This window comes from Sorex araneus, chromosome 1 (assembly GCF_027595985.1).
Source record: "Sorex araneus isolate mSorAra2 chromosome 1, mSorAra2.pri, whole genome shotgun sequence".
In the NCBI taxonomy this organism is placed as follows: Eukaryota; Metazoa; Chordata; class Mammalia; order Eulipotyphla; family Soricidae; genus Sorex; species Sorex araneus.
Window position 1 is genome coordinate 297,610,422 of NC_073302.1, and position 16,854 is coordinate 297,627,275.

At 61.5% G+C, this 16,854-nt stretch overlaps 1 protein-coding gene across 1 annotated transcript in view; it reads right to left on the reverse strand.

Annotated features, from left to right (window-relative positions):
• Nucleotides 1-978: 978 nt before the first annotated feature.
• The window catches only part of EFNB2 (ephrin B2), a 38,257-nt gene continuing 22,381 nt past the window's right edge, over nt 979-16,854 (reverse strand). The window contains exons 3-5 of the mRNA XM_055133753.1: nt 5,965-6,057; nt 5,154-5,267; nt 979-4,056 (exon numbers count right to left, since the gene is read on the reverse strand). Coding sequence (XP_054989728.1) covers nt 3,662-4,056; nt 5,154-5,267; nt 5,965-6,057 — 602 coding nt within the window. The 3' untranslated portion in view covers nt 979-3,661. The remainder of the gene's footprint in view (nt 4,057-5,153; nt 5,268-5,964; nt 6,058-16,854) is intronic.

Genomic DNA, 16,854 nt, shown 5'->3' on the forward strand with positions numbered 1-16,854 from the left:
AGAGAAAGCTGATCTGGGCGTGGCTGTGCCTTAGTTTGGGGTCACTCTGCCTCCCTCCCCGAGTAACCTGCTGTCCCCTGGCCCGCCCGCCCCGCCTTCCCTCAGGCCGGGAAACCCCGCATCTGACCACAACAGACACCGCCTCGGGCCGGGCGCTGTGGGCGGCCAAGGGGACCCCCAGCCACATGCCACAGAACCGCGATGCTCAGCTGCCCGGGCCGGGGTCTGGGGCCCTCGGGGCCAACGTGAGGGGGCGACCAGCCCGGCGCTCGGGAAGGCCGCCCGCGTGACACCTCCCAGTGGCTGTGAACAAGTCCTGGGGTTTCCCTGAAGCTGACCCTGTGCTGGGTGAGTGCCAGTCCTGCAGGGGAACCAGGCGCAGGGCCGGGCTGCTTCCCCGAAGCCGCCCCTCCTCCTCCTCCTCCTCCAGAGAGCCCTCCCAGACTGTCTGTGAGCCGGCTCACCGCCCTACCTTGGCACTGCCCCGGGGCCGCCCTCATACCCCCCCGCAGAGAAGCAGGAGGCCGTGGGCACTGTCGGTCACTGCAGCACGGCCCGCGGCCACCCGCCCCAGGGCTCCCGGGATGCCAGGACCCAGCGGGAACGGAGGGCGGGGTCCCAGCTCTGCGCACTCTGGGGCCCCTGCTTTGCCGAGGCCACCGGGTGGCTGGGCCGGTTCTGATGGCACCTTCGGGCCAGCTGGCTGCCTCCCCAGAGATCTCGGAGGGCGGGCGGGCTGGGGGCTCTAAGGACGGGCTGCCTCCTCCTCTGGCCTCATCCTGCAGGACACAACGCGGGGGGGTGTGTGTGTGGGGGGACTCGAGTGTCCAGGGAAGCTGCAGGCCAGCCCGGCCGAGCCGGAGAACGGGCACAAGCAAATAAAAACAGCCAAACAGAAACGGGGGAAATGCAAAGAGAAAAAAAAAAAGAAAAGAAAAAACAAGAAAAGAAAAGAAAAGGAAAATACTTGAAAGGCGCTTTTTCCATAGGAAAAAAATATTTTATTTTTTTAAGAACAAATTCAGTTTGAAACAGATGTGGAATGTGACTTGATGGATTTCGTCTTTTTCTGGGGGCTGACTGTAATGTGGAACGAAAGCAGATTGAAAACCTATGACAGGCCATTAAAATAAAACAAAGGAAGAAAAAAATATTTATAACTCAAGCATAATACTGTGTTACTTACAAATTGGACAACGAAATTTTAAATAAATATTCATGGTACATAATTACGGCACAAATATGCAGCAATTTGGCAACCTTTTATACCATTTTTTTTTTCTCATTACAGTGCAAAGGAGGGATGACGCTGCCGGATAACAAGCTGTAGCTAAATACATTGCAAAATTCAGATTTTATACAAAACATCTCGCTTAGACTTTATAAAAAACCAACATTGCTCTATGTACACAATCTGGGTAAGAAAAGCCATTTCTGTCTTGTTTTCATGTGTATTTTTTTTTATTAAAAAGGTGAATAAGGCTACTGTAACACCCCAAATCCATATACAGTAAAATCTGAACCTATTTACAGCATCTTCACTTAAACATTATGGTGCAAATTCCAAAGTCGGGTGACTAGGGACGATAATACAAGCAAGGCATTTACAGTAACTTTCCAAAGCTGAACCAACTTCAAAGAAAGGGACAGTTGGTGGATTGTCATCTTCTGCACCAGACACAAAACAGACGCACAGAACACTTTCCCACTGGTCGCGGGTGACGCTTCAGCAATTCATCTGATTTTTTTTCACAGTTTAGCCCAAATGTGCCCAGAAAGAAGCCGACTGGTGAGACAGACACTTGATCCCAGGGAAATCAGACCATCTCCCGTCTCCCCACGCCCCAGCCCTCTCCCCCAGCCTAGACGGGCATTCTCGGGATGGCTTAACAAGATCGGCTATGAGCTCACAGGAGGGGGGCGGGCTGCCGGAGAGGATTCCACGGGGCCCGCGGCCGGTCCCCAAGGCGACAGGGGAGAGAGAGAGAGATATATAATATATATGGTCGATATATATTATACATAATTGTACACATCTACCGCACACCCACGCACACAGACACACACGCACTTTGGGACCAACAGCACCCCAGGTTCCGGGGAGAGAGAGAGAGAGAAGCAGCTTTCCTCTGACAACCCATCTCTGTCGGTCCCGCCGGAGGTCACAGAACCTTTTCAGATGCTGTTGCTACAGTTTTCTTTCCTCCCGATTCAGAAAGCAAAGTGTTACCATAGTAACAGGACGATGTTCAAGATGTCTCTTTTGCATAGCACATAAAAAGTAGGTTTCCTGTTTACTCTTTTTGTTTGTTTGTTTGTTTCCCCAGAGGGAGGTGAGGTGAGGGGCGTGGAGACAGGGCGGGGGCGAGTGGAGGTGCCTGGACGGCTTGGGCTGAACCCCCCGGGGTGTGACTGGGGGTGGGGGGAGGAACCCAGTGAACACTTGAGCCTGCAGTGGAGGAGGGGTGGGGGGGGCGAGGCGGGGAGGGGGGGAAACACAGCCGGGACCTCCGCCCGCCGAGGTGGAGAAGATGCAGAGGCGGGTGGAGACGGGCCCAGGGGCTGTCTCCAGAGCAGTTGCCCTCTCCGCGCCCGCTCACTGTTGGTACGTTTGGAGAGCCAGCTGTCCGAGTCTCACTCCGTTACGATTATTGTTGTTATTCTGAGCGGGGAGCTGGGCCGAGGGGGCAGGAAATACACGACATGTGAGTCTCACATCTTCTGGTGTGTCCTGTGTGCAATCTCACCGGGGGGACCACTGAGCCGTCCCTCCCCGGCCCTCGGGCTCTCTGTCTCTTACTGCTCTCGAGTACGCCCCAGGGCTCCATCTGCCCGCCACACTCCAGCCCTGCTCTCTCGGGGCTCACTCGGGGCTCCTGGAGGTGGCGGGTCCAGGCTGACCCTCGGGCACGGCCCTCCGGCCCATCAACCGGCTGTCTAAGGCTCTAAGGAGGAGGGGCGTGGGGGAGGGGGGCTCTGGCTTCCTCCCAGAGGTGAGGAGGGGGTCGCTGAGCCCCGTGACCTGGGTCCCTCCCGGCTTTCCCTGTGTTCTCGTGGTGAGTTTAGCAGCTGAGTCTGCACGCCCGCCCCAAGCAGACCCCCCCCAGCGTTGGGGCTGTACATCTTATTGCCAGTACCGCAGCGTCCTGCCCGGTGGGGAGGGGGTGCCCTGCGGGTGGGACCCACCCCAGACCCCCGCCCCCCCCAGCCCAGCCCCTCCCTACCCCCAGCAAGGCCCTGCACGGGGTCAGGGGGGACGACCGTCTCCCCCACCCCTTCAACGACGACCACGACCACGCGGATTCCTCCCACGCCCCCCACCCACCCTGCGTGGGGAGGGCCCTTCCCTCCCCGCCTCTCCGCAGAACCAAAGTGCTGTGCCTCCGGGGGGGGCCCCGTCCTTCCGGTTCAGAAGAGGCCGACGGCAACGTGTGTGGGGTGGAGCGACTCTGGCCCCCGCACCCCTGCCCTCCTGCGGCCTCCCGGGAGGCCCCGGGGTGGGTGGCCGGGGGCGGCGCCGGGCGGGCGCGGGTCCGGGTGCAGGGGGTGCCCCGGCTCTCCCTGTCCGGCTCCGTCTCGGCGTCCCCCACCCGGGCGTCCTGGGTGCGAGGGGGCCGCGGGGCGGCGGCCGGGGGGCGTGGGTGTCCGGGTCCGGCCGCCCTCAGACCTTGTAGTAGATGTTGGCGGGGCTCTGGGGCGGCATCTCCTGCACGATGTACACCGGGTGCCCGTAGTCGCCGCTGACCTTCTCGTAGTGCGGGCAGAAGACGCTGTCGGCCGTGCGCAGCGGGATGATGATGTCGCTGGGCTCCGAGCCCGTGTTGCCGCCGCCGCCGCCGCGCTTGGGCGTGGCCAGCGTGCTCAGCGACAGCGCGGCCGTGTGCTGCGGCGAGTGCTTGCGCTGCCGCCGCCGGTACTTGAGCAGCAGCACCACCAGCGTGACGATGATGACGAGGAAGATGATGCAGCCCGACGCGATGCCGGCGAATAAGGCCACTTCGGAACCGAGCAGGCTGTGCCCCGAGCGCCCGGCGCTGCTGCCGTCCGTGCTGGAACCTGCGGGCGGAGGGGCGGGGTCAGGGGCGCCACTGAGTGACCCGGAGGAACAGACAGAGGCCGGGCTGGGGTCCCCGGAGCAGGCCGGGGCACCAGAGGCGGGAGGAGGGCGGCCGGCCCGGGTCACCCCAGCGTGCCCACCCCGCGTGGTCTGCACTGGGCCCGGGTCACCCGAGCGTGCCCGCCCCGCGTGGTCTGCACTGGGGCGGCAGGGGTGCTGGCGGGGCCCAGACTGGCCGACCGGAACGCAGAGAAGCTGCCTGCGCCGTTCGTGCCCACTGGTCAGCGTGTCCCGGGACCTGACTCGTCACTGGGAGTCACCCAGTCCCGTGCCCCGGGGACACAGGGGTGCGAGGGAGGGGCCACCACAGAGGGCGGGTGGTCGGTCTGTCTGTCTGTCTGTCTGTCCGTCTGTCTGTCGAGTGCCGCCCTCTCCCCGGCTCCCGCACCCGGTCACACAGCCTCGGGTCCCAGGCCAAGGAGCCAGTGAGGGAGACGTCAGCCACTTGCGTCTGTGGCCGGAGACCTTTGCCCTCGAGCCAGCTGATGTCTGATTCCAAAAGCTGGGAATGGAGGAACAATTCCGGGGACCCACCTGGAGCCCCCTCCCTGCAGGGCGTGAGCGTGGCTCTCGGGGCTCTGGGGTCAGGCCGAGGGGCAGGGGACATGCGAGTCTAGGGGCTCTAACACGCACGCCCACGGGGGACCCCCTACTCTCAGCACCAAAGTGTCACAGCAAATACACTTTGTTCTGACTGTGGGTGACACGAAGCTAACGCCAGGTCGGGGCTCTGAGATGAGCCCGTGGGAGCGAGTCCCCTCCCCAAACCCCGTTTTTCTCCTGGTCTGAGGGATGGGGCACCAGCACACACACACACAGACACATATACACACATGTGTGCACACATGGACATATGCACACACGTGTGCACACACATGCACATGCATATACACACGTGCGTGCAAATACATACATGCAGATGCACATGCATTTACACATAGGCACATACACACGTGTGCACTCACATGCACACGTGTACACATGCAAATGCACACACACACGCCCAACCCCCCTCCAGCCCCCCCCCCCACTGTACCTGGATTTGGTTTGACGAAGGGACTCGTGGTCGAGCTCCTCCCGTTGGTGCCAGCCTCCAGCTCCGGGCGCCGGGTGGGGTCGTTGCTCCTGGCCGAGCCGGCGGAACTGGCATCTACGTGGAAAGCAGCCGGTTACTGGCGTCTGCCAGCGGGGCGGGCGTCAGGCGCCGAGCAGTCCCGCAAAGGCGAGGCAGCGCGACAGGCTCTTACGCAAGCGCTGTGAGGTGCACACATGTGACTCCTGACACTATCGGTCACGCTAGTGGTTTCGGGGCTTCCGAAGGGGAGGCCTCGGGGGGACGCTAGGGGCCCTGGTGGAGGTCTGGGATGGCGTTTCTGTGTCGCTGAGCGGAGTGACCCCTGACTACCCGTTTCTCGTGAGGAGGGTTCTCTGGGGTACAGTGTAGGTGTGAGCCACTGGGGAAGGGCTCCACAAGCGCACGCGCGCACGCACACACACACACACACACACACACAGCCTGTCGCCAGGATGCAGTTGGAGCAAAGCCACCACAGGGGCCGGTGTCCTCCTAGAGAAGTGCGTGTGGAACCAAGGAGTTTTGCTCTATGAAGAAAATTACACGTGTGTGTGTGTGTGTGTGTGTGTGAGTGACAGAGAGAGTGGCAGGACACAGTGGACCTGACTGCCCTCAACTCTTAGTGGCCTCTCCAAACTCGAGGTGTGGACAAACGTGACGTCTCTTGGCTAAGGTACACAGCGTGTGCGTGTGTGTGCGTGTGTGCGCGTGCGTGTGGCGGACGTGGGCGCGGGGCCTGCCGGGCAGCTTGTGACGCCGCGATGGTCTTTACCTTGTCCAACCTTCATGAGGATCTTCATGGCTCGTGTCAGGCACACCCCTCCCTCCTGGTTATCCAGGCCCTCCAAAGACCCATTTGATGTAGCTGATCGAAAATAAAATGGACAAAACAAAAAATAAAGAAAAATCAGGAACTCAATAAAGCCAAGTTTACATGAACATGAAATGTCTGAAAACAATCTGGAAAATAAGAATCTCCCCCTTCGTCCCGAGGCTCATGGAAGCATGGGTGGGGCTCAACGCCAAAAGAAGAGAAACAAAAAGAAAGAGAAATGGCCGCTGCTGAAGGCTGCCGCCCGCCCCGGCCTGCTCGGGGGGTCCGACTATTCCAGGGCCCGACTCTGGGGAGCGCAACAGCCCATTCGGTCACTGCACAACGCGGCAATCGCCCCCAACACCTGCTTCCTCTAGTACAGATTTCCTGCCTCCAGAACAATCGGCGCGACGGGCTGTTTGTCAAGTGTCCAAGTCCTGTAAACACCGAGAGGTTCCCAGACCCCCGTGCCCCGTTCCCAGCCCTGGCACCGGGGTCCGTGCTGACAGCCCCGGGGTGAGGTGTGCCCCGCCGCCCACCACCTTTCTGACACCCCACGGGGAGAGGGAGGAGGCACTGGGGAGGGAATGTTTGAAGCCGCCAACAACACTGTTCTCTTCAGTACCACCCTGCTGGACTGGGCCGGGACAGCAAGCTCTCAGGGGCCTTTCTCGCGAGAGCTGTGGGAAGACAGTCGGACAAGGAAGCTGGAGAGATAGCACAGCGGGGAGGGCGTTTGCTTTGCATGTGGCCGACCCGGGTTCGATCCCCGGCATCCCATAGGGTCCCCCAAGCACCGCCAGGAGTAATTCCTGAGTACAGAGCCAGGAGGAACCGTGTGCATTGCTGGGTGTGACCCAAACAGTACACACACACACACACACACACACACACACACACACACACCAGTGGGTAGGGCGCTCGCCTTACACACAGCTGCCTGGGTTCGATCCCTGGCACAGATGCTCCCCAGCACTGCTATGGGTGATCCCCTAGAACAGAGCCAGGAGCACCCCCAGCCCCCTGCCCTAGAGGCGATGGCCCGGCCACTTGGCAGATGACCGGGCCAGCCCCGGCGTCCCTGAGGCCTGGCTCTCCGCAGGGGTGAGGCCTGGTGCGCAAGCGATCCCAGAGACACTCTTCACGCGGGCTGCTTGTTTCCCGACGAGCTCTGCAGGCATGTGGGGGAACCCGCGGCCTCGGGGGTGACCCCGGAGCTGGGGGGGCTCGAGGGGACCTGTCCTGCAGGTGAGGGATGGTCTTACTTTCCCTGGCGCCGGGGAACAATGGCTCGGCCGGGTATAAATATCCCTGCTGATCTCGCGCTTCCTGCCGGCCGCACAGCCCTATCTCCCTCCTGCCTCTGCTGACACGAGTTTCTCCTGGGAACGGGCAGAAACGGCCACGATAAATCACGGCGAGGGGTATTCGGGGAGGCCCGCAGGGCGCATGTGGGCTGCCGGGGCCTTGCTTCTCTGCTCTGGAAGAACCGTCTCTGTCCCATCCCTTCCTCCCTGCTGCCCCGGGCTGCTCCTCCACCCCTGCCTCCACCCAGGGGTCCTCACTCGGCCTTGCTCAGCAGTCGGGCCAGGTCTTTGTCTGAAACCCAGCGGAGTTTCTGACCCGTGTTTGCTGCCCCCTGAGAGGAACACTCCGGAGGAACTTCCTTCTGGGCCCCCGGGGCTGACACATGCAAATACTGACATGGGGGGGTGGGGGGAACAGAGACAGGGTGGGTGGGACCCAGATCTGTTTGTTTTTGTTTCAAGGAAACAAGGTCAAAGGTTTAGATCTAAAAGAAAACCATGAACCGCTGAACTCTGGAAAGGCCGAGACGGCCTGGGAGAGGAGCGACACGGAAGGCTCTCGCGGGGGCGGCCGGGCAGCCGACACCTCCCCCGCCAACGGGGGCTTCCTGCCCACCAGGGCCGGGAGCAGGGCTGCCCTGAGCTGGATGATATCAAGTCCTAATACATACATGCACTCATACACACGCATGCACACGCAAACACAGACACACATGTGCACACAAACATGCACACACATGTGCATGCACACGTGTACACACACCCACATACACATGCATATGTATGCACACATGCACATATATGTACATGCACATACATGCATGTGCATGCACACGTACGTATGCACACATGCACACACATGCACACACACATTCCAGTGGCACCGAGCCCTGAAAATAACCCAGTCAATCCCTGTCCCTGAGGTGCCAGGGCAGAGTGCGAGATGGCGCGGGAACCGTGGCCCCGAGGCCTCCTGGGCTGGCCCAGAGGCCCCCCCACCCCCGCTTCCCTCTGCCGCTCTGAGGAGGGGCTCTGTGTCTGGGGGAGAGGTCCCAAGAGCTGGGCTCTGCCCCCCATCGTCAGGGGGCTGGTCACCCGCACCCCCGCCTGCCCAGAGGGTCCCTGAGGGCAGCTGCTGCGAGAGGACAGAGGGCTGGGCCCTGGCCCGCACGCAGCTGCTCAGGCTCGGGCCCCGGCACCCCACACTGGGCCCTGCGCACTGCCCGGAGCGAGTCCCGAGTGCAGAGCCAGGGGTCAGCCCTGAGCACCGCCGGGTGTGACCCAGACAGGGGTGAGTCCCGAGTGCAGAGCCAGGAGTAACCCCCGAATACTACCGGTGTGACCCGAAAAGCAACAACAGCAACAACCAAACCAGAACAACAACAACCAGGTGAGCGGCATGCGGAGGCCGACGTCAGTGTGGAGGGCCAGGGCCGGAGCAGAAGCACCACGGCTGAGTGGACGTCCAGCGCGGACGCCAACCTCTCCAGCAGAGGGGCCCGCCCGGAGGGGCCCGGCCTGCCCGCTCGTCACCAGCTGCTGTGGGCACAAGCCCACACGCCGCGCTCGGGCTCTGCCGGGGCCCCGGGGCACCCAGACACTCCCGGCTCCACTTCGGGCGAGAGCTGGGCGGCGTGGGCAGGCCGGACGCCCAGAGAGCACCAAGGCGCCGGCCCCTCGCCTCCCGGCCCCTCTGCCCTTCCCGCCGCCCTCCGGACGGGGGAGGGGACGCTGACTCCCAGAGCAGCCCAGGCCCGGCCCGACTCGCGGGGAAGCACAGACTCCGCAGCTTGCCACGCACCGGGTGGGTCTGGCGTCCCGGGGGAGGCTAGGGCCAGTCTGGTCAGCGGGGCCAGTTCCCGGCTGCTCCCAGAGCCGCGTGGGGCCTGCACGAGTGCGGGGGGGAAGTCTACTGGGACCCGAGTTCTCCTGGGTGACCTCAGGGCTGGTGATCACGGCTCGGCAAAAAGGGGGGGAGACTCTCCCGGGGCGCAGTGCTCCCCGAGGCCGCCTCCTCCCCGGGAGCCCCAGAGACACACAGGCAGAAAGTCCCTGGCGTGTCCCCCGGGGCTGCAGAGGGAGCCCAGGGCCTCGCAGGCCGTCGTCGGGGGCCTGGGCCTCTGCGGGGCCCCCACCCGCTGAGCCTGGCACTCAGCGAGCCCAGAGCAGGCATGGCGGATGGCCGAGGGGGGGAAGGCAGGGGGTGGCGTCATTCCGGCCTGACGGCAGCGTGGCGGGAGGGGGGCACGGAGGGAGGGAGGGAGGGAGGGAGGGAGGGAGGGAGAGAGGGAGGGCAGAAAGGAAAGGAAAGAAAGAGGGAGGGAAGGCAGGAGGAAAGGAAAGAAAGAGGGAGGGCAGAAAGGAAAGGAAAGAAAGAGGGAGGGAGGGCAGAAAGGAAAGGAAAGAAAGAGGGAGGGAGGGCGGAAAGGAAAGAAAGGGCGGGAGGGCAGGAAGGAAAGGAAAGAAAGAGGGAGGGAGGGAGGGCAGGAAGGAAAGGAAAGAAAGAGGGAGGGAGGGAGGGCAGGAAGGAAAGGAAAGAAAGAGGGAGGGAGGGAGGGCAGGAAGGAAAGGAAAGAAGGAGGGAGGGAGGCAGAAAGGGAAGGAAAGAAGGAGGGAGGGAGGGCAGGAGGAAACTCCCACGCAGGCGGCCTTGGACCAGCCACAGCACAGAGAATCCGGGATTCCTTTCCTTGTTTTTTTTTTTTTTTTGCTTTTGCTTTTGGGGTCACACCCGGCGATGCTCAGGGGTTCCTCCTGGCTCTGCACTCAGGAATCACACCTGGTGGTGCCTGGGGAACCATATGGGATGCTGGGAATCGAACCCGGGTCAGCCACATGCAAGGCAAACGCCCTCCCCGCGGTGCTACCGCTCCAGCCCCCCGGGGGGTCGTTGTAACACCCTCACTCTCAGAACACAACAAGAGCTCTGGGTCCAGGCCGCTCAGCCATCGCACCTTCTAGTCTTCCTCTGGCCTCCATCCATGTCAGGGTGCTGACCCCGGGCCCGGTTCCTCGGGCAGCTCGCTGTCCTACACGACACCTCCCAGACGCACGCAGTCTCGGGGAAACGGAGGGAGCGACACGGAATTCACCCAAGGAACACGCAAAGTCACGGCGTGACATTGAAACAGATGCGACACCAAATGAGTGTCTGTTCCCACCGGGCCCTGGGCGGCGCGGAGAGTGACTGAAAGCAACAACGCTCGGCGGATGACATGGAAGTTTAAAAAAGGAGGCTCATAAAGGCAATTACTTAATGAGAACCTGCAGCCCCAGGAAGGAAGGCGGATCCATCTTCCTCACACCCTGGCACCCATTCAAACTCAAAAATAGAAGATGCAGATTCAAAGTACATCCTGCAGAAGGAGCGACTTGGCTTCACCCCTGAAGACACCAACCAAGGCAGAAAGCCCCTCAGCCCAGCTGTCTGCGGAGTGGCAGGCGGGCGCCTCCTGCACCCAGCACTTCTGCGATCAATAAAACCCTCCGACACAAACGTCTGCTTGAGCCTAAGGAAGAAGGGGAGATTCTCTGCTCCCAGTTTCTCCTGGGACAGCAGCGCCCGCCTTCCCGGGGCCCCCGGCCCGCTCTCCGCCCCCCTGCCCACCGCACTCCGCTTTCCTCCGGAGCAAACGGCATCGATGCCGGCCCTCTCGCCGTCTAAGCTGCAGCCTCGGGAAGTTACCTTTCCCGTCGGGGGAATCAGACACCGCCTGCACCAGAGACCCCGGGACCCCAGCCCCGCTCTGGCCCGCCTGGAGCTTTGCAGGCGGCACGTCACCCACCGGGAGGACGGTGGCGGCTTCCACCACCACCCAGGGCTCCACTCGCCAGGCTGATTCGGGAAACCGAGGACGAGAGCCCCGAACACCTTCTCACCCGCGTTCCAGCCTGGACAGCGGCGTGAGGGCACCAGGGGGCAGCAACTGCGGTGGTCCCGAGTGTGGCGAGGCCAGGGCCAGGGCCGCCTCGTCCAGAGGCACAGAGATAAGCGCTTCTGGAAACGCGATGCACCTGGGGCTGGAGCGAGAGTAGAGCCAGGAGGGCATGGGCCTTGCACGCCCCCGGCCTGGGCTTGATCCCTGGCATCCCATAGGGTCCCCCGGGCCCTGCTAGGAGGGATGCCTCAGTGCAGAGACAGGAGTCAGCCCTGAGTATCGCTGGGTGTGGCAGAGAGAGAGAGAAGGGAAGAGAGAAAGAAAGAAAGAAAGAAAGAAAGAAAGAAAGAAAGAAAGAAAGAAAGAAAGAAAGAAAGAAAGAAAGAAAGAAAGAAAGAAAGAAAGAAAGAAAGAAAGAGAGAAAAGAAAGAAAGAAAGAAAGAAAGAAAGAAAGAAAGAAAGAAAGAAAGAAAGAAAGAAAGAAAGAAAGAAGGAAGAAAGAAAAAATAAAGGAAGGAATAAAGATAGAGAGAGAAAGAGAAAAAGAAAGAAAGAAAGAAAGAAAGAAAGAAAGAAAGAAAGAAAGAAAGAAAGAAAGAAAGAAAGAAAGAAAGAAAGAAAGAGAGAGAGAAAGAAAAGAAAGAAAGAGGGGACTGGAGCGATAGCACAGTGGGGAGGGCGTTTGCCTTGCATGCGGCTGACCCGGATTCGATTCCCAGCATCCCATATGGTCTCCTGAGCACCACCAGGAGTAATTCCTGAGTGCAGAGCCAGGAGGAACCCCTGTGCATCGGCTGTAAGTAAGAAAGAAAGAAAGAAAGAAAGAAAGAAAGAAAGAAAGAAAGAAAGAAAGAAAGAAAGAAAGAAAGAAAGAAAGAAAGAAAGAAAGGAGGAAAACACAACACACTTGAAAACGTCGCTGCAGCCAAGTGCCCCCCAAGGCCGCGAGCACCCAGGGCCTGGCTAAGTCTCCACCAGGTTGGAGGCTAGAGGGAAGCCGGGGGGGGGGGGGGGGCTCGCTCTGGGAGGAGCTAAGTCTGCAGGTGTCCAAGTTTTTCTCCCTCCTTTGGTCACAGAAACCCGCCCCCTCGCACCCGCGTTCTGCCACTGCACCTCGGCCGCCTGGTGCCACCCAGACCTGCGCCCAGTTTCCTCCAGGGAACTTCTGGGGGTCAGTTCTGGCAGATTACTCAGAACAGGAAGTACAAAGTAAATGATTTAGGATCTGTTTTGGGAGCAGGTTTCTGGTGTCGGGGTGGGAAAATCCTAAATAAGGTGGAGGGAAGGTGCAATGGCGGTGGGGCTGGGGTCGGAGTTGGAATATAACAAAGTATCGCGCACAACTTTATACAAATATTTTTTTTTTTAAAAAAAAGGACCTGTGTGCAAAGGCAGGGTGACCATCACCCCCACGCCGGGAGGTCGTGGGCCTGTGTAGTGACGCACGAGCTGATTCTCGTCTCCTGGCCAAGGAGTTTCTGTGAGAAACAGCCCTGCCCGGCCCAAGTCTTGATGGCGCGGAGCCATGCATGCCTGTGTCATCTCCCGCCGGGCTACAGAGCCGAGAGCAGGACGATTTCACGAGGCGTCTCACACCCAGTTTGCCCGAAAGACCCCGGGGATGCAGACCCCGGGAACGCGGGAAGAAGGGGCCGGGTGTCAGGTAAAGAGCAATTCCCGCGGCCGTGAACACCAGGCCTTCGTGTGGGCCAAGGCCCACCAGGAAAGGGACTCGTGCCGGGCAACCACGTCAGTGCAAGGGACAAACGCCACCTTTCACGACCACAGCGGGGGCCGGATGGAGGCGCAGCGGGGAGGGACTCTGCCCTGCACCCGGCTGACCCGGGTTCGATCCCCGCATCCCATATGGCCTCCAAACCCTGCCGGGAGTAATTCCTGAGTGCAGAGCCGGGAGGGACCCCTGAGTGTCGCTGGGTGTGACCCAAAAAGCAAAAGCAAAAGCACCAAAAGTCAAAACCCAGAGCAGACAGCAGGGAGGGCGCCGGTCTCGCACGTGGGACCCGGTCGGACCCGGGCTCCCTGCACCCCGCTAGGAGTGCTCCCCGAGCACAGAGCCAGGAGTGGGGCCCAGAACAGGAAGGGAAAGAGTGCTGAAGAGTCCCAGGGCAAAGCACGGCCCCAGACTGCCCCGGGCTGGTTCACACATTCCCAGTTTCCCAGGCCCGGCTCAGGCTCTGCGAGGCCTCTGGTGCTCGTGGCCCCGCCAGGGTCCCAGGCAGCTGTGGCCGGCAGTGAGGAGGGCGCCCGGCCCTGGCCCGGCCTTCACCCCGGGGCCCACGACAACGCTAGACGCTTCGGGGCCAAAGGAAACTACACTCGGTCCAGAAGCCCGCTGGGGTCCCTGCGTCCATCTGTCCCGGTCACCGTCAGAAGCTGCCACGGTGATCTGCGCCTTTAGAGATCTCGTCCCGTCCTCTGACTCGGCCCTTTCTGCACTCAGGAATCACTCCTGGCGGTGCTCGGGGGGACCATATGGGATGCTGGGAATCGAACCCGGGTCGGCCGCGTGCAAGGCAAACACTCTACCCGCTGTGCTGCTGCTCCAGTCCCCTGAAAACCCTTTCTGAGGGACAGCGGGTGGGACCAGCTCGGGCGGGCACCTAAGGGTGCTCCTGGCTCTGTGCTCGTGCTCGGCCAGCGAACCCCGGTGCTCTTGCCAGCCCGACTATGGCTGTAGAGACGAGCAGCAGCAGGTGACTGAGGGCCCGGAGCCCCTAGAAGGCGACTCCAGGAGCTGCCCCTGCCCTTGCGCTCAGCCACCCCGCCCCTCCCCCCCGTCCACGCCCAGCCGCTCCCGGTCCACGCCCAGCCGCTCCCGGCCCGCGCCTGAGAATGGAGCATGTGCTTGGAGCAGGCTGGACGCCGTGGGAGACCATGCGGGGCCGGCTCTCGTCCTCACGCGTGTGCCCTCGGCCTTCTCCCTGACACAATACACACGACATGCATGACACGTGCTCTCGCAGTAACCAGGACACGTGTTCCCGGGGCCAAGGGCTCTGCTGGTGGCGCCCACAGCCCCGCCTGGACTGTCCCTCGGGTGGACGGTCCTTGGTTCGGACCCAGGGGCTGAGTCTCTCCCACGTTCCAACCCTGTCCTGCCACAGGGCCACATTCCACTCTCACCTGGAGTTTTGTTTGTTTTTCCTGTGTAAATTTTTAATTTTTTTTTACTTTTTTAAATTTTTTTGCTTTTTGGGTCACACTTGGCGATGCACAGGGTTCACTCCTGGTCCTGCACTCAGGAATTACCCCTGGCAGTGGTCAGGAGACCATATGGGATGCTGGGAATCGAACCCGGGTCGGCTGTGTGCAAGGCAAACGCCCTCCCCGCTGTGCTACTGCTCCAGCCCCTTTACTTTTTTAAAATCAGGTTGTCCACAATAATTGATCACGCTCAACACTCTGACGCCAACTCCCACCACCACTGTCTCGGACTTTCCCAGCAGCACCCATGCTGGCCCCAAAGGCAGATGCTGAATAATTTACTTTGCTCGTTATGAACAATCTGCTGACAACGACCCACAAAGCTTCCTCAGAGGGACGTGTGCGGAGACCGTGTCTCGCCCTGGCGCCGTGAGGCCCTCGGACAGAGACGCGAGCAGTCACATGGGTGTCGAGACTCCAAAGGGACAAAGAGAAGGCGAGCGGCACACGGGCCCCGGGAGGGATCAGACATTCTGCGTCAGCGATGGGGCGGCGGCTCCAAAGGCCGCTCTCGCGTCTGCCTCTGACCGGGGGCTACAGAAACGGGGTGGGGGGGGCACGCGCCGGGGGCTACACCTGGCATGCTCGGGGCTGGCTTCGGGCTCTGTGCTCAGGGACATTCCTGGAGGGACACACAAGTGGGGCCGAGGCCGAGCCCGGGTGGGCTGCAGGGAAGGCAAGGGCCCTGACCCGGGTCCTGTCTCTCCTGGGGTGCTCGTCCCAGGGTGCTCGTCCCTGACCTCCGCGTCAGAGATCTCTCTCTCTCTGTGCCCGTCTGCGTGTTCCAGCCTTGAGCGGGGCCTCCCGGGGCCTCCCAAGTCCAGGTGGACTTGCCAAGCCATGGACAGAGGCCCGGGAGCGAGGGAGCCCCTGGTGTGCGGGGGGTGCTGACCCCGCAACGCCCCCAGGACTGTCCTTGCCCACGGCATGCTCCTCCAAGAGCCTGGAACAGCACCCGGAGCCGCCCTGGGTCTAGGGGCGTGGGGCGCTGTCCCCAAGGCAGCTGAGGGGGTCATTCGCCCCCGGCCAGGGAACTCCGCCCACCTCCCTCCGGCCTGCAGAGGTGAAGCCGGGTGCCACAACTTGGGGCGAGCACTGTGGGCCTGGGGAGCACTCCTGAGACCTCAGTCCCCAGGGCACCGCCTCTTGGAGCGGCCAGCGGCTCAAAGGGGCCCTGCCAGCCCATCTGGGCGACACGCCCTCCCCTCCGCCCTGTTTCTCTTCCCCCACGGCCAGTCATGGACGGGACCCTGCCAGAGGCTGAGAGGATCCAGAGACACAGCAAGGCCCTGCCCAGGGAGGGCAGTGGGACGGCCAGAGACGAGGGCACGTGACCCCAGCAGTGTCTCCCGAGAAGCCGGGGCCATCCCAGCTGTAGAGACACGCACACACATGCACGTACATGTGCACACACGCACATACTCATGCAAGTGCACACACGTATGAACACACATGCATGCACATACACACACATGCACGAACAACGCACACATGCATGCACACGCACACATACATGTTTGCACACACGCATGTTTGCACACAGGCAGGCACGCACACACATGCACGCACACGCGCACGCATCCACACACGCACACACTCATACACGCACACATGCAAACACACATGCACATACACACATTCACACACATGCACTCATGTGTGCACACACACGCACTCACACATGAACACACACGCACTTACACATGCGCACACACACGTTTCTGGGGAGGAAAGCCCGGGACAAGCTGGGACGGCCGACAGCACTCACACACTCACACGCACACATGCACTTACACATGCGCACACACATGCACCGACAACGGGAAGGCGTTATGCCTGGGCTCTACTGCAGGCCACAAACTGGCCCCGGGCACCCGATGGCTCCCTAGGGAGACTGAGGCCAAGGACACGCCCGCCCACGGAAGCAGCTCAGGGGCACCGTCTGGATGACCGAACTCTACGACCACCTGCCAAGGCCCGACCTTTGCCCCACATCGGAGGGCATCTGCCGCCCAGTCTGCTGCAAGAGGCCTGGGGCCACACGCCGGCCGGGCTCTTCAGCGAGACCCCCCACCCACCCAGTGCCCCGCAGGGGGAAAGGCTATGCCCCCAGACCACACAGAGGAAAGGTGGCAGGACCCTGCAGACAGCCCAGCGACCAGCCCCCCCCAGCCCTCCCAGGAGACGGTCCCCGAGAGAGTGCAGGCGCGCAGAAGCCCTGGGTGGGCCGGGTCAGGCCTTGCAGAGCTGCCCTTCGCTCCATCCTCAGGCAGGCCGCGGGGTCCCTTCTGCAAGGTTGCTCATGGCTCACAAAAGCAAAACAACAACAACACCAGCTGACGGTGGGGCTCCCTGATCTCACGCTCTCGGGGTCCCCGAAGGAACCCAGGGACAGGCCCCGGGAAGGATCTCCGGGAGCCCGCCCGGGACGCAGCCGG